Below are 17,741 nucleotides of genomic sequence, written 5' to 3'. Positions count from 1 at the left end.
TCTGTGATATAATATGCTTTCAAGAGAAGGACTTAAACTTATATTTTAACGCCACAATCACAGTTGGCATAGATATAACCTAGACTATAATCAGGTTGATGTGTAGAACTTTCTCTCTACTCTATTGTCCATTGCTTTTGGCTTTGGTTTAAACCTAGGAGATTTCACATCTGTCCTAATCTACTTGGCAGAAGAATTTTATGAAGCTTCCCCTGATTCTATCTCAACTATTAATTTCCACAGAAACATCCAATTCCTCCCCCTGTTTATCTGCAGTCTGCATAATTTGGGGCCATGAATGAAAAGAAAGAATCTTATAGAAAAGTCACAAATGGTGTAATTGATTAATATGCTGAAAGTTAAACAAAGATGACAAAAGAAAAACAAATTAAGGGCACTGATTAGAATAATTTGTAAATTAAGCGGCAGATTATTAGTTGATTAGTGACAGTAAAACCTTATATTATAAACTAATTGAGCAGGGAATGATTAAGGTACCAGAGTAGAATGGTTTAGCTTTAAGGGTCAATACAAGTATATATGGACCATATTCCAAGGCCTTTACAAGTTCTTTCTTTCCTTTCATTTTCTCTTTTTCTTTTTGTTGTGGGGTTTGTTCAAATTCAGATAATGAAAGTGATAAAGAAGCTGCCAGAACCCATTTCTATGGTGTACGTGTAGTCTAAAGCTGTATACAGTTTCTTCCATGTTGTGAGTCTTTACTTCAAGAGGTAATAAAGGAAAAGGTTCTATCAAGCACTGAGAATTAGCTAAGGGACTGGTATGGAACTTCTTGAGAATGATAAGAAATCTCTTTCAGTCAGACTCGTATTATACACGGAAAAAGAGAGAGATAGGTAATATGACAAATTGACACTCAAATAGGTTGGTCCAAAATGATATAATTGCTATAGATAGTGATAAATTCATAGTTAGGGGATGATTCTAATCTATCTAGCTGAAGAAACAGCTTCCTAAACTCTGTACATGAAAGCAACAGTACAACTACACTATCATGCACTAATGTAAACAAGAAAGATTAATGGAAGAAAGCAACTGTTAACGAACTGGAAGCTCACAAAGATTACACAACTATACTACATATTACTGCTAGTTTCAGAGAGTTATTAGTGGGACAGTCTTGTCACGTGACACGTCCAACTCACCAATTACATTTGAGAAACATATCATAACATATCCAAAACACAAAAATTTTAGACGCAAAAATCCCAAAATGTCATTCCTTTCTTTTAACTTGTACACAAGGCGATGTTCTATTAGACAATCGGATAAATCCGTTAGTCCAATCACTCGACGGAAGAATCCCGCTTTTGATTTGGCGTTGTTTCTAGAGCTTCCAATAGGTTCTCAACGTCTTTTTGGTGGTTTTAGGCCGTAGAAGCAACTCACCGTGCTTTTCACAGAAGCAGAACATTTGAAATTTTTAGTAAGATTCACGAGTATTTGACAACATCGCTAGTAGCAAAAGCACTTCAGAAAACCGAAGGCCAAACAAGGCACACAGACTCCACCAAATCGGGCACTGTTAGTCTGTTTCCCTTGTATTGGGCTTGGCCGTTGGGGTTACGAATCAAAAATACAAAATTGGGCCTGGCCCAAATGACCACAAAACCCGAGTCCCTCAAACGCGTCCACCTGTATCACGAATGTCCACCAGTCTAAGCAACCTCCCGCCACGCGTCGCGCTCTCCCCAATTCCCCAAAACGCACCGTTTCGACGACCATAAAGCCCAATTCAATCGCTTCACATTTCACACTTACCAGTCTGAGAGAGAATCGAAATCTCCTTCTCCACGAAGCAAACCATCCCTTCCAAATCCTCGCCGGAATCTGAGATCCGATGGCTCTAGAGTGGGTGGTGCTAGGCTACGCCGCGGGCGCAGAGGCCGTGATGGTCCTCCTCCTCACGCTCCCCGGCCTCGACGGCCTCCGCAAGGGCCTCGTGGCCGTCACGCGCAACCTCCTCAAGCCCTTCCTCTCGGTGGTGCCCTTCTGCCTCTTCCTCCTCATGGACATCTACTGGAAGTACGAGAATATGCCGAACTGCGACGGCGACTCCTGCACGCCGTCCGAGCACCTCCGCCACCAGAAGTCCATCATGAAGAGCCAGCGCAACGCGCTTCTCATCGCCGCGGCGCTCATCTTCTACTGGCTGCTCTACACCGTCACTCACCTCGTCGTCCGGATCGAGCAGCTGAACCAGAGCGTGGAGCGATTGAAGAAGAATAAGGACTGAGTCGAATCGGTTTGTGTGGTTTTCTGATCTTGAAATGTCGATCTTGTTAAAATGTGAATCGTTTAAGAGATAATTTGTGTTTGTGTTGCGGAGATAATTGCGTTTATTCTAGTTCATATTGATCAGATTTCGGAATCCTAGTTATGCTATACTATAGTGTTGTGGAATTAGGGTTTCGTTCTTAAATTCTGAAAATCAAGGACTAATTGTCATTCTGTGACTATGAATGTGTGGTGTAGAACATCGAATTTTCATGCTTGTTATTATTTGATATATTGCTCTTAGTCTGTTAGTTGCTATGTGCTTATATATAATATGGAAGTGTCAATTAGTTATTCCTTTTAGATTGATTGAACTAGGGAGTTTTCATCTTGAAATTGTGTTATGCCGTTTAGGCTGTTCATTTATGCACATTTGCCCTTTATGTGACATTAGCCTAGGTGATTTGGACTGTGACTGTTATGTTGATTGAAATTAATCTCTTAACTGAACCTTTTTATGATGACATTCATGGCTGCGTCACTTTTGGTACCGTTCATATGGCCTTGTACTGATCAAATCTAAGGTACCATTTAGGGATAGAAGGAGAACTTGGAAATCATTTACATTTCTTTTGGTTATCTCGAAAGAGGGCTCTAAAAGGGTCTTGTTGTCCTGCTGTGCAATGAGGCAGAGCATGTTTTGAAGTATTTCATACAGCTTAGTTACTTGTGATTTAGGAAATATGGAAAGCCTGCCTAGGATACAAGGGCTCTTTGCTTAGAGCATCAATGTCTACAGTGTCTAGTGGTAGCCGGTTAGCTTTTTAAAAGTTGAAGCTTATTTGATACGATAGTGACTTTTTTATAGTCAGCGGATATATCCTTCTGCCTCTGATGAATAGAATTGGGTCTGGTTATGAATTGACTGTTTTCCTGTGAACTTGCTTCACGGGTAAGAGCTGAAGCAGCTTGGTTCTTTGGTTTTGATCGCCCTTTTTGGTTTTTGTTAGCCTAGCTGACATGGTCTGATCTGTTCTTTCTTTCTGGATGGCGGGGGTTTTTGTTTTGTGGGTAGAATGTTGTCTGACTTTCATTTTGTATGACAGGTGGAATGTTTACGTAGGTTCTAATGACATGAGGCTACCAATCATTTTCTCCTATTTCATTTTAATAGAACTTCATATAATGATCTTGTAAAAAAAAAAAAAAAAAAAGTGATCATCCTTTCACGCAATGAAATCCTGAATTCCATTAGAAGAACAAAAACAGCGCTTTTCATTTGTTAAGCATGATTAATAGGTGTTTGAACTTGTGAAATACAAAAATCTCAAACAGATGTTTTTAATGAGTTTTTTTACTTTGGAAGTTAGACATATCTAATTCTCTTATGTATTACAATACAATTAAGAAGCTTTATCACCGTTAACCTCACTTGCATGAACTTGGGCATTAACTCTGTTAGCCTTACTTGGTGTGGGTGTGTTGGGTGTAAATATATACGGTATGGATATTGTTAACCTCACTAAACATGAATATCGTTAATTCGTACTCTTATTACCTGAATTAATGATGTGTAAATGAATAATCTGTTTGTTCGAATTAATTTTTATTATCTGAATTAATGATGCATACATTAATAATCTGATTATTACTAAATCTAAAATTGCTAAGCATATGTCACCAATGATCGGATTCCGATATCTAAACTAAATTATCATTCCAACTCCAAATAAAGATTTACTCACACAATCAATCACTAATACTTTTTTTTTTTTTTAGAATAACCAATCACTAAACTTCTCCTCAGTATTTCAAAAAAAAAAAAACTTCTCCTCAGTTATTACAAAATCTAGGATAAAGATTGCAGAAAAAAAAAAACTAAAAACAATAATTATTATTATAACCGCCGAGTCCGTTTGGGCGGGGAAAATGAGCCAACGACCCGCAAAGTCAACATGGAAGCAAGCAACAAACAACAAGCAACAGCTACTAATATACACCTTCTTAATCCCAATTCCCCCAAAATCCCCAATTCCCTTTAACCCTAATTTCAATCTTGACCACCTTTGCCCTGTGAATTGTTCTTCTTCACCTGAAACAGAAAAGAGATAGATACGTCAGAATCAGAATGGACGACATGAAAGACAAGGTCAAGGGCTTCATCAAGAACCCATTCTCGTCTTCTTCCTCCGGCAAATTCAAGGGCCAAGGCCGAGTCTTGGGCTCCTCCTCCGCCGGTCCCGCCAATTCTCCGATCCTCAACCGCGCCTCGCAGCCTCCCCAATCGAAGCCCAACCCCATTTCCACCTCAAAGTCTTCTTCGTCAACTTCCAAGCCTTCGCCTCAGAGAACACAGAGCCTCGATCAGAAGAGACCCGAATTGCCGACGGAACCAAAGCCCAACCGCAAACCGCAAGAGGGGTTTGACCCGTTCGACGCGTTAATCACTCCGGGGAAGAGATCTCAGAATGGGTTTACCTTGAACGTGTTTGATTGCCCCATTTGCGGCAAAGCTTTCAGGTCAGAAGATGAGGTGTCCATACATGTTGATAGCTGTGTGAATAATTCAGCTGACAATGAAAGTGCGGAGGGTGTTTCGGGGTCGGTGGAGACGTCTCGGAGTGGATTGGAGGCTTGCATTGGTACATTTGCTTCGGGCAATCCCGGTTCGGGGTCTGTTGAGGTTGTGCTGAGGCTGTTGAGGAATATAGTTAGGGAACCGGAGAATGTGAAGTTCAGGAAGGTTCGGATGAGTAATCCAAAGATTAGGGAGGCTATTGGTGAGGTTGTGGGAGGCATTGAGTTGCTGGAGTTTGTGGGGTTTGAATTGAAGGAAGAGGAGGGAGAGATGTGGGCAGTGATGGAGGTTCCTTCCGCGGAGCAGATTGGTGTAATGAAGAAGGGGATAGAATTGCTGGAACCGCCCAAGGTGCAAGAACCGCAGAAGAAAGAGAAGTTGACATCCGCTGGTTCGGGTGACTTGGATGAACAGATTGAACCAAAGAAGGTTGACAGACAGGTATATTAATTGTTGATTGCATTTAGTGGATAAGTATCATCGATACTTGGTTGTTTATTGTTGTTTTTCTTCTACTGAAGATTTAGTATTTAATCACTTTATTTACATGTTGAAAGGTCTCCCTGAAAGTTGGAAATTTTGTATTCTGATAATAGGATTTTGGTACAACTGAAATATCGTTTGGTAGTGAAGATGATTTGAAAGATGTGGATAAACTTTACTCCAATAACATAGGGATCCATAGTCATAAAAGTAAATATTGATAATGATATCAGAAGATGTAGGATTCTTTGGTTAATTGTGATACAACCATATTTTATTGAACATTACCTAAAACATTCGTTGCCAAAAGAGTTTGACTACCTTCCCAGTTAGGAATCCAATCGCAGACCCTTTTCCTTACTAATGGAGGTGATATGGAACATTTGTACATCTGCTTGACAAAAGCATGTTAACTGTCATGTTTGCATTTATGCAGTTTGAAATTTGAGAAAAATTCTGTTCAAGGTCTTCGTTATAAAGTTTTGCTTGTTACAGATCAGGGATCTGAGAGTGTTTGATACTTCTATGTAATTACCTCAAAATTAACTGTCTTTGTTTTGTTTTATCAGTTTTCTTGCTGTATAATTAAGTGCGTAATGTTATGTGGGAACTGGGATTTGGGGCTTTCATTTTATTAAGCTTTATCATATCTTCTGTATGATCCATTCTCATTCATTAACGACTTCTGATTCTCTGTTTGTTTAGACCAGGGTCTTCTTTTCTGTCTCTGAAAGTGTAGCAGCAAAAATTGAGCTGCCAGAAAGTTTCTATAGCCTCTCAGCTATGGAGCTGAAAAGAGAAGCTGAAGCGAGAAAGAAGAAGATTGACGATTCGCAGATGCTGATACCGAAGTCATATAGGGAAAAGCAGGCGAAAGCTGCTAAAAAGAGGTACACAAAAACTGTTATCCGGGTCCAGTTTCCTGACGGAGTGGTGCTCCAAGGTGTTTTTTCTCCTGCAGAGCCAACTAGTGCTCTCTATGAGGTCATTCTTTTACCGTTCTCCTATTATTTATTTCTCTTTGTTTCTTTGACTGTCATTTAGGTGTGTGATAGTGTGAAAATGAATGTATGGAGGACTTGGTACATGTGAATAACTGAATAATTGGAAATGTTAGAAGTAGTTTGCGTTTTTCCTGAACAAGTGAAATATTTGGGAAAGAGTTGTGTTTGCTTGACCCCATAACTGTATATTTCTAAGTAACTGCTGTTTGTAGCAATATCTATTTCCTCCAGCCTAGAATATATGCAGCCTTTGATGTTTGAATACTTCAAAATCTCTTTGCTGGTGTATGTTTGGCTTATATATTCTTCTGCATTTAACTTAGATTGTGGGTTTAAATGTGTTATTTTTCTCCTGGTTCTTTGATGAAACAGTACGTCAGCTTAGCATTGAAAGAGCCTTGTTTGGAATTTGAGCTGTTGAATCCTGCAGCTATCAAGCGGCGGGTGATCCCCCACTCTCCTGCAGCAGGGGAGAGACCCGCAACACTAGCTGATGAGGACTTGGTCCCCTCGGCTCTTGTCAAGTTTAAACCTATTGAAACGGATTCCATTGTTTTCACGGGGCTATGCAATGAACTCCTTCAAATTAGTGAACCACTGGGAAGTGGTTCAGCTGTTGGTCATGCATAAGCTCTGTATTGATGATTCGACGTATTCATTTGCAGCCATAGAGACGTGATTCATATGCTCTCTTACTCATGACCGTAACTTCTCAGCCAAACAATCTTCAGATAGATCTATCCTTTCACCTTTTACCAGTAGATCACAAATTTTATGGAGCGTGTACTTTTCTGTAATGCAGATGCTGCCCATTTCTCCAGGCTTGTTGTGCAATGAACTTGATCTTAACCAAGTCATGTTTTGTTGTAAAATTCTTTTGTGACGTTTGAGATATTCATTTGGGTTATAGTAGAAATCAGAATGCTCAATATACAGTCTTCCACAGATTTTCAAGCAGCTCGACACTTTTACAGTATTTCAATATGAATTGCCTTTAATCTCAGCTTTTCGGTCTCTGTTTTTTCCTGCTTTACAATGTAAAAGATGTCATTGACAATAAAGCCAGAAAAGCACCAAGAAGTCAGGGCCATTAGCCATGTCCACTAATTGCAGACTTGTACTTGATTTGTTTCATTTTAACTAAAGGTTTAGGTTTCCTTCACTGCAATGACCAATTAACATTGATTGATGGATGAACTAATCAAGCACATCACATTCACATGGAAAATCTTTTTTGGAATCCAACAAATCATATCCAAATTGAGGAAAAACTTCAACATGTGGTTGGTTAATTGTACCTGATGGGATCCATTGCCCAACAATTATGAATGTCATGAAAACTTCTATCATATTTCGAAATTTGTAGGATTTGATGTTGAGAAATTTTAAATACACATCTCTATTATTTTATATTTCAAATTAGATTTTGTAGGTAGGTTGAATGACCAAAACAGACATCTATGCATTTTTTTGAGGGGAAAGACGTCAAACTTTTATAAATGGAATCAGTTCATACAATGGTTAGCAACATAGTTGCTGATGCTAGAGGGAATCTGACCACTCCAAGCTAAATCTAGACTAGAATTAAGAGCCAACTTAGCTAACATATGTGCAGCTGAATTAGACTCTCTAAAGACATGAGTAAAGTAAGAACTCGATAAAGAAGCTTGGAAAAAAGAAATATCTTCCACAATCCTCCCATACCCAGAAGCATCCTCCTCATCGGACATGATATCCGTAACCAATTTCTGGCAATTAGTTTCAAAAATAATTGGAGCCAAGTCATTACTCACAGCAAACTGACAAGCCAATCTAGCAGCAAACACTTCTACCATAGCAGGGGTTGTGACATTAGACACTTTCCTTCAACAACCTCCCATAATTAAACCTGAAGAGTCACGAATTATCACTCCAAGGTCCCCACAATTAGTATACTGATCAAAAGCACCATCTAGGTTAGCCTTCACCCACCCAATTGGAGGAGGTGACCACGACCTAGCCTCTCGAGCTGCCTTATGGCGCTGCCCCTTACCAACAGAATTAAACAAAACATGTTGGGAGCAGAAACCGTATCTCAACTGAATAGGAATAGATATCTTCCCTTGCCAAACTCTTTTATTTCTTTCTTTCCATATCGACCAGATTCCCCACAGCAATAGGGAAAATAAATCCCTAGAAAGCATACCATTACAAAATTGCAGCCAATCCAAACAAGAAGCAACATTGTGATTGGAAAAAAATATCTGCAAGGCCCGGGCATAGACATAGAGTCTCTTTGACAAAAGAGCAATCTCTACTAACATGTTCAATCGTCTCCTCTTCCGCATTACAGAAGAGACATCCCTCAGCATTAAACACTTGTTTCTTTCGTAACTGTGATACTGTAGGAAGAATAGAAGAGCAAACTCTCCAAATATGAACCTTTATCTTACCTGGAACATTAGCTGCCCAAATACTTTTCCAAATACTAGATACCTCCGAACCACCTGATGTAGAAGCTGGAGAATGTAGCCATTCAATATCCTGGACATAAGCAGATCTAGTAGTAAAGACTCCCTTGGCATCAAAGTGCCAAACAAGTCTATTTGGAACAGATCTTGAGCTCAAAGGAATAGCCAAAATTAATTCCGCATCCACAGGGTCAAACAAATGATTAACAGTGTCAATATCCCAATGAGAAGCAGTAATTAACTCACTAACCTGAGACAAGGAGGATGATTGCCGAAACAAAGGCCTGAAAAGTGTAGGTCTAGCTAGCAAGGAATTTGGATACCTTAAGAGGCGCCAACCTTGTTTTGCTAGTAGTAAAGCTAAATTATGTGCATAAAGATCACGAAAACCCATGCCTCCTTGCTCCTTTGACTTACACAATTTCTCCCAAGACAACCAATGTATTTTCCTATTATCCTGGTTACTGCCCCACCAAAACTTCGCACACATTTGGTGAAGAGAAGCACAAAAACCTTTCGGCAAGAGAAAACAACTCATAGAATAGGAAGGAAGAGCCTGAGCCACTACTCTGATCAACAAGTCCTTCCCAGCACCACTAAGCATCTTGCCTTGCCAACCTTCTAGCTTCTTACTAAGTCTCTCTTTAATAAAGGAAAATGTCTCAGTCTTGCCTTGCCAACCTTCTAGCTTCTTACTAAGTCTTTCTTTAATAAAGGCAAATGTCTCAGTTTTCCTACGACCCACATAAGTTGGCAAACTGTTAAACCAAATAGCTACCCTCAAGTGCAAGAGGTACAAGTTATAGAATAGAGGATTAAGTAAGGATGTCGAACCCACGAGAATTGGTAAATCCTTTCCTAGCTAGGGAAAAACCTAAAGGAAAACTAGAAGAATAAACAAATGTACAATCACAAACAAAGGCTCACAAGTGAGTACAAGTTCATGATGAGTATGTGCAAGATGGTGTGTAGAGATTTGATTTGATGTTGGGAATGGTTTCGATTCAAATTCAAACAACAAAAGCAAGAAAAGTAAACTAAGCTAATTAAACAAGTTGTTGTCAAATGGATGAGAGTTAGAGCTTAGATTGTCCACCAAAGCCTCCCTTGTATGCATTGATGCTTAAACTACAAGTGATGCAATCCCAAATACCCAATTACCCTCTTTGCATCCGGATAAGATTGCAAAGGCTTAAACTCCTTTAATGTTATCAATTCTAACCGGATAAGTCTAGAATTAACTACCTAAGAACAATTCCTATTACCGGATAAGTCTCAATTCATTGTTCCTAGATGCATAAAGCTTTGAGTTTAGATAATCATGCAAGCAAACCAATCCTAGATCTAGGTGATTTTAACTCACAACCTTCATATGCACACATGGTGTGCTTTCATGCTCTTAATGTCTAGAGGTGACTAATCTCAAAACACTAATCATGAGATGACAAATGCATTATACTTGAACTAGTCAAATTCCAATATAAGCATTCACTTCTTGAATTAGCATGTGAAGGTGGTAATGGAAAATTGCATAAAACATAGGATTCACATCAATATCATACAAGATTGGCTAGGGCTTTCAACCCTAGCCCCAACAAATTCACTACTCACTCATAACTAGATAAACAAACTTCAACATTCTAAGATACATCAAGAATAAAGAGTTAAGGAGTAAAGAGTGATTATTGATGATGCCAAAAGTGGTGGTGGAGATGGGTCTCCCAGCTCATGAGGTGGTGGATGTCTCCTTCTCCTTGCTCCAAGCTCTTGATGATGTGGGAATGGTGAAAGTAAGAGCAGCTAGTGATGATTTGTGGTGATGGAGGGTTATGAAAGTGGTGAGAAGATGAGTGTAAAGGTGGAAAAAATGGTGGCCTTGCTTGAGAGATGAGAGAGAGAATGCAGATTCCTCCCAGCCCCCTTCGTGAGTGAGAGAGAGAGATTGCAGCTGGATGGAGTTGAGTGAGTGGACTCCCTCAATTCAGCCATCCATGTTCCCCTTGGTGTTAAAGTGTGCAAAAGTTGTCTACCACCTTGTCTCCCCACAAAGCTCCAAAGTGTGCAAGAGACAAAAGCACAATGTGTAGGGAAAATATCTGAATTTCAAGTGAGAGATTCACACAACTATGCTCCTCCATTGCTGGAGAAATGATCCTCCATGAGTGGCGGCTCGAGGAAAAGTTCACCGGAAAAGTCGCCGGAAATGCCGATTTGTAATTTTCTTCCAATCTCCGTGTCTTCTTTTCCTTGCTTCAAATCTCCGCATTTCAAGCCTCAAATAGTCATTTTATTATTAAAGCATGGATTCCTACAAATAAAAGGAAATGGATTAAAAAGAGTAAAATAGCCTGCAAGACAAATCAATTTCTAAGTTATGGGGCACAATTGCATAAGTAATTTATGACTCAACAAATACCCCCAAACTTAAACATTGCTTGTCCTCAAGCAAACTAACCCAAATCCGACACTACAACAACTACCTAATCCTTCCAACAATTTCCTCAAAGAACACAACATAGATAGGGCATGGAAATCAAGTTAAGTCTTAAAGCTTCATGGATCATGGATCAAATGCTTGCGTTTTGAAATGTGTAGCATGTCTTCAATTTGTCATTTCAACATACCGAAATTGAGAATGCATGTCAAACCATGTTAACCATAAACTCACAAGATATTCACTCTGTTTTTCACACAAGTGTTTATGGGTTATCTATTCTACACTCAAAACAATCTCATGCAATACCGCCATATGCTTGCTCTTCAATCTTATCTCCACTTATCAACAAAATCACACCTTGGATGAAAAAGGACTTTTATTGGATGTAATGAGGCTTAGGGGTGAGGGGTTAAAGAAATGAAATGGAATGGAATAACAATTTTCAAGCAACTTAATAAGCAACAATCCTTTTGAGATTAAGAACTTAAAAATTAAAGATGCTCAATTTTCACTTTCTCACCACTCCCCCAAACTTGAACAAAAACTAATTATTGAATTGAAATAACATTCTTTTGAGATTTTCTTTTGTTTCACTTCTTCTTTTTTTTTTTTTTTTTTTTTTTTTTTCACTAATAAAAAGTAAAATTGCAAAACAAAGAACACCCCCAAACTTATTCTTTTCCGAGTACCCCCAAACTTGTTTCTTTTAGCATCATAACACAAACAATCTCGTATTGCTCATTAAGAAAACTTGAAAGGGTAAGGCAAGTGTTTAAGTTAAGGGTAAACATTTATGGTGTGAAGAATTGAAAGGCTAATTACACAAAGGCTCAAAATGGCAATCTAAGGATATTCAATCTTTTGGGACATACTCATTTGGCCATGGTGGATTCCTAGTTGCCTAAATCATTTCCAAGATGTAACATTGAGACAAAGAGTTTCGAAAGATATGAAGCAAGTTCTAGAGATGCAAAGCAAATGAGATGTTCACTCATGAAGAAATCAGTGCTTATAAGGCATGTATGCACTCCAATTAAGCTCAAATCTCACTATATGGCATGTAATGGCTCCCACAAGTCTCACTATGCTTCTCTAGCTCAATATATTGACATGACAAATATGGATATAAATGAAAGCAAACACTTGATCCATAATGATTTATTTTGAAAAATAAAGCTCATAAGACCCAAACATGCTTTCTAGCCCACTTTTATATTAAGCTCAAGTTCATCATTGGTGTTGGAAGGAACCTAAAAGAAACACACACACAAAACTAGAAAAGAAAAGACTTTTTTTTTTTTTAATTTATTTATTTATTTATTTAATCATAAAACAATAACACACAATCCCCCCACACTTGAACTTAACATTGTCCTCAATGTTACAAAGTATTTTCTTGAAAGCAATTTCAATGAAAAGTCCAAGTATGAAAGAAAAACACAAGTTATTTATAAAACAAAAAGAAACAAGTAAATAATCACAAATTGAAATTAGAGACAAGAGTAAATAATGACAAGAGTAAGTTAGAGATTTCTCCCCCTTGAAGTCCATGAATTCCAAGCAAGACACCAACATATAACCAACAAGGCAAGGGCCTTGCAATCCAACTCCAATAGTGCCAAACATCGTCATTGAGCAAGAAATTCTCCATCAAAAATCAACATCAAACATTGACTAGATTCCATCAACCCATAACTAAACAACCAAGAAACAAGAAACTAAAAGCAAAAACAACAACAATCAAAGCAAAAGAAAATCTGGAAATTTAGGGAGTAGAAAATCTGGAAATTTAGCTATGGTGCCCAACATCTAAATCATCAAATTTCAACAAAAGAACACCAAATTCCATCAATCCATAACTCTAACAACCTAGAATTAGCCTACATTATGAACAAAATCGGAATGTACACCTTCAACACACAAGAAGTTCAAAGATAAGAGATAGAGCTTTACCTAAAGCTTCACCAAAGACCCAAGAACACCTAGAAATCTAGAGAGAAACCCGAAAATCCCACAAAAACCCAAGTTTTTGGCTTGAAGTTGAGTGAAAGATGAAGGAGAATGGAGGAGGAAGATGATGAATAGTACACCGTAGAGAGAGGGTCGAACTGGGTAGAAAGAAATAAGAAAGAAAGCAGGGAGAAAGAGAAAAGAAGAGAAGAGAAGAAAAAGAACTTTAAAATCTGGCCCGAATTTTTTTTTTTTTTTTTTTGAAGTGGCTTGAGATCGATCGTTCCAATTGGACGATCGATCGTTTTGAAATTGTGAACTCTCTGCCTCTTTCAGCGATCGATCGCACCAAATGGTGAGATCGATCGTTTATTCAATTTTTTTTTTTTTTTTTTTTGGAAACACTCACCAAATTTAAATTTTTAACACAATAAACAACTAAATAGACATGAAAATGAAATATGCAAGTAAAGGATTAAGAGAAACTCCCCCTTGAAAACCACGGTTTCCATTATAAACACCTCCAATCACCAAGCAAACAATACCGAAGTCTTGCCACCAAGCTTGTCATCTTTGGTGTTATTCAAAGAGTTTTCTTTCTCCTTCGTCTTGCATCAAGAGCATGGCTACCTCCAAGTAGGGCTTTGCTTTAAGGACATCTTGCCGGTCCGTTGACTCTCCAAATCAATGAAGAGGAACAAGAGGAGCATCCATGAAGTACATGACCTCCTCTTCAACTCCCAAGCTACCAAGCAAGTAAGGCTTCAATCGGTGGCCATTAACCTTGAATGTGCTCTCATTACTTGGGTTCTTGATCTCAATGGCACCATGGGGAAAGACTTTCACAACTTCAAAAGGGCCATACCACCTTGATCTAAGTTTTCCGGGAAAGAGTTTGAGCCTTGAGTTATAGAGAAGAACAAGTTGCCCTTCCTCAAATGTCTTCTTGATCAACTTCTTGTCATGATAGGCCTTGGTTCTCTCCTTGTATAGCTTGGCATTCTCATATGCCTCCATTCTAATTTCGTCAAGCTCACATAGATCAAGTTTCCTCTTCTCTCCCGCCTTAGCAAGATCAAAATTGAACTTCTTGATAGCCCAATATGCTTTATGCTCCAATTCCACAGGCAAATGACATGCTTTTCCATAAACTAACCGATAAGGTGACATGCCAAGTGGAGTCTTGTAGGCGGTCCGATATGCCCAAAGAGCATCTCCAAGTTTGGTGCTCCAATCTTTCCTTGTGATCCCCACAATCTTCTCTAGAATGCTCTTGATTTCTCGGTTTGAGATTTCAACTTGACCACTTGTTTGGGGATGGTAGGGAGTGCCAACCTTGTGCTTGATGTCATACTTCTTGCATAGAGCTTCAAAATGCTTGTTGAGAAAGTGGGATCCTCCGTCACTTATGATGGCTCTTGGAGTGCCATACCTTTGAAAAATGTTCTATTTGAGGAACTTGAGCACAACATTGTGATCATTCTTGGCACTTGCAATTGCTTCTACCCACTTAGAAACATAGTCAACTCCAACAAGGATGAATTGGTTGCCATAAGAGCTTGGGAATGGTCCCATGAAGTCAATACCCCAACAATCAAAAATTTCTACTTCCATGATGTTGGTGAGGGGCATTTGATTCCTTGAAGCAATGTTACCACTTCTTTGGCATCTATCACAAGCACTAACATAGGCATGTGCATCTTTGAAAAGAGTAGGCCAATAAAAACCGCAACTTAGTACCTTGAATGCCGTCTTCTTCCCTCCAAAATGACCTCCACAAGCAAGTGTATGGCAATGAGAAAGGATACTAGGAACCTCCTCTTGAGCTATGCATCTTCTCAACATTTGATCCTTGCCAAACTTGAACAAATATGGGTCATCCCACAAATAATGGCGTGCTTCCTTGAGGAATCGCTTCCTTCCTTGATAATCAAGCTTACTTGGAATGTACTTCCCTTCACTTGCATGGTAGTTCACCAAATTAGCAAACCATGGGAGCTCTTTGACATTGATATTGAACAATTGCTCATCCGGAAAAGTGTCCTTCAAAGGAATGGAGGAGTCATCACCTCCTTCAACCAATCTTGACAAATGATCCGCCACTTGGTTTTCTTTTCCCGGTTTGTCTTTGATCTCAATATCAAACTCTTGCAACAACAAAATCCATCTTATCAATCTTGGCTTAGCCTCTTTTTTTGACAAAAGATACTTCAAGACACTATGATCCGTGTGCACAACAACTTTGGTACCAAGCAAATAGCTTCTAAACTTCTCAAGAGCAAAGATAATTGCAAGAAGTTCTTTCTCCGTTGTGGTGTAGTTAATTTGTGCATCATTCAAGGTACGACTAGCATAGTAAATAGCACGAAGTACCTTTTCCTTCTTTTGAGCCAAAACCGCTCCCATAGCATAATCCGAAGCATCACACATTAACTCAAAAGGAAGAGACCAATCCGGTGCAATCATGATAGGAGCTTGAGTGAGCATCACCTTGATTGTCTCAAATGCTTTCAAACAATGTTCATCAAACACAAAAGGAGCTTCTTTGGCTAGCAAATCACAAAGAGGCTTAGAGATCTTGGAGAAATCCTTCATGTACCTTCTATAGAAACCGGCATGTCCAAGAAAACTTCTAATTGCTTTGACATTATGTGGAGGTGGTAACTTAGAAATGAGCTCCACCTTGGCCTTGTCAACTTCCATTCCTCTTGCACTCACCACATGCCCAAGAACAATCCCCTCATTCACCATGAAGTGGCACTTCTCCCAATTCAAGACTAAGTTGCAATCTTCACATCTTTGAAGCACAAGTGCCAAATGGTGTAGGCATTGATCAAATGAATCCCCAAAGACACTAAAGTCATCCATGAACACTTCAATGAATCTCTCCACCATATCACTAAAAATGGAAATCATGCACCTTTGAAAAGTTGCCGGTGCATTGCACAAACCGAATGGCATTCTTCTATAGGCAAAGGTACCATATGGACAAGTGAAGGTAGTCTTGTCTTGGTCTTCTGGAGCAATGGGGATTTGATTGTAGCCACTATACCCATCAAGAAAGCAATAATACTCATGGCCGGCAAGTCTTTCTAGCATTTGATCAATGAATGGCAATGGAAAGTGATCCTTTCTTGTGGCATTATTGAGCTTTCGGTAGTCTATGCACACTCTCCACCCATTTGCCACTCTTTGAGGGACAAGCTCTCCTTTATCATTGGCCACAACCGTTATGCCACTCTTCTTAGGAACCACTTGAACCGGTGACACCCACTTTGAATCGGAAATGGGGTAGATGACACCAACATCAAGTAGCTTCATTACTTCCTTCCTCACTACTTCTTGCATTGGAGGATTGAGCCTCCTTTGTGGATCCCTCCTAGGCTTCATATCATCTTCAAGGAGGATCTTATGCATGCACATACTTGGACTTATGCCTTTGATATCAGCAATAGTCCAACCAATGGCCTCCTTGTGTTCATCCAACATTCTAAGTAGCTTTTGTTCTTGCAAAGCACTCAAACATGAAGAGATAATTACGGGCAACTTGTGGTTTTCACCAATAAAAGCATACTTTAAATGAGAAGGAAGTGGTTTCATGTCAAGAGTAGGAGGATATTTAATTGATGGAAGTAAAGGAGTAGAGTTAGCAAGAGGTATCTCAACCTTTGGTTGCAAATGTGGAGTGCAAGGCCTTAAGGCTTCAAGTGTAAGCTCGGCTTCTCTGGTTGCCTCCTCAATGAACTCTATGCCATTATGATGCAAACATGTCTCCAATGGATCTTGAGATGCATTTTCAATAAAAGTTTTCTCCACCATCTTGTCAATACCATCCAAAACGTCAATCCGGAAACAATCATAGGCATTTGATGGCTTACTCATTGCATCAAAGATTCTAAAAGCAATGGTAGTATCATGAACGGTCATGGTCATCAACCCCTCCTTGACATCAATCTTAGTACCGGCGGTTGCCATAAATGCTCTCCCAAGGATGATAGGCAACTCCTTCTCATGGAGAGGAGCCTCTTCCATGTCTAGAATGATGAAATCGGCCGGTAGGATCAAGTCTTGTACCTTCACAAGAACATTTTCCACAACCCCTCTTGGGTAAACAACACTCCTATCCGCCATTTGCAAAGAGATAGCAATGGGCCGGATTTCACCAATTCCAAGAGACTCATAGATACTATAAGGCATTAAGTTGATACTAGCACCCAAATCCATCAAAGCTTTATCAAAGAAAGTTTTACCTATCTTGCATGGAACGGTGAATGAACCCGGATCTTTCAACTTTGGTGGAAGCTTCCTTTGCAAAACCGCACTAACTTCTTCACTTAGACACACTTTCTCATCCTTCTCAAACTTCCTCTTGTGGTTACATAGCTCCTTGAGAAACTTGGCATATGTAGGAATGGTTTTGATTGCATCCAAAAGAGGGATGTTAATCTCCACCTTCCTAAATAAATCAAGGAACTCTTTCTTCACCTTCTCATTCTTTTGCTTCAATACCTCTTTCCTTTGAAATTGAGGATAAGGAAGGGAAATTTCTTTCTCTTGAACTATCTTCATAGGAGGATTGAAGGTGATACCTCTTTTGAATG

The 17,741-nt window shown here is 39.2% G+C and overlaps 2 protein-coding genes across 2 annotated transcripts; both read left to right on the top strand.

The window, feature by feature from the left end:
- The first annotated feature begins 1,763 nt into the window (after window positions 1–1,763).
- LOC133708563 (uncharacterized) lies at window positions 1,764–2,541 on the top strand. The gene has a single exon (XM_062134038.1). The coding sequence runs from the start codon at window positions 1,862–1,864 to the stop codon at window positions 2,255–2,257; it is 396 nt and encodes a 131-aa protein (XP_061990022.1). The 5' UTR covers window positions 1,764–1,861; the 3' UTR covers window positions 2,258–2,541.
- A 1,618-nt stretch (window positions 2,542–4,159) lies between these two features.
- LOC133708562 (plant UBX domain-containing protein 2) lies at window positions 4,160–7,260 on the top strand. The gene is made up of 3 exons (XM_062134037.1): window positions 4,160–5,257; window positions 6,005–6,283; window positions 6,676–7,260. The coding sequence occupies exons 1-3, from the start codon at window positions 4,367–4,369 to the stop codon at window positions 6,931–6,933; spliced, it is 1,428 nt and encodes a 475-aa protein (XP_061990021.1). The 5' UTR covers window positions 4,160–4,366; the 3' UTR covers window positions 6,934–7,260.
- Window positions 7,261–17,741: the final 10,481 nt, after the last annotated feature.

This window comes from Rosa rugosa, chromosome 5, assembly GCF_958449725.1.
Source record: "Rosa rugosa chromosome 5, drRosRugo1.1, whole genome shotgun sequence".
NCBI classification, from domain to species: Eukaryota; Viridiplantae; Streptophyta; class Magnoliopsida; order Rosales; family Rosaceae; genus Rosa; species Rosa rugosa.
Note: the sequence above shows the minus strand (reverse complement) of the source record. Positions and strands in the feature narration are given on the sequence as shown.

What these genes read in the sequence shown, in the direction of transcription:
- LOC133708562 (XM_062134037.1), top strand. Translation starts at nt 4,367, where the DNA reads ATGGACGACATGAAAGACAAGGTCAAGGGCTTCATCAAGAACCCATTC. An exon ending in CAAAGAAGGTTGACAGACAG is followed by an intron (nt 5,258 to 6,004) that starts GTATATTAATTG and finishes CTGTTTGTTTAG; the next exon opens with ACCAGGGTCTTCTTTTCTGT. An exon ending in CAACTAGTGCTCTCTATGAG is followed by an intron (nt 6,284 to 6,675) that starts GTCATTCTTTTA and finishes TTGATGAAACAG; the next exon opens with TACGTCAGCTTAGCATTGAA.
- LOC133708563 (XM_062134038.1), top strand. Translation starts at nt 1,862, where the DNA reads ATGGCTCTAGAGTGGGTGGTGCTAGGCTACGCCGCGGGCGCAGAGGCC.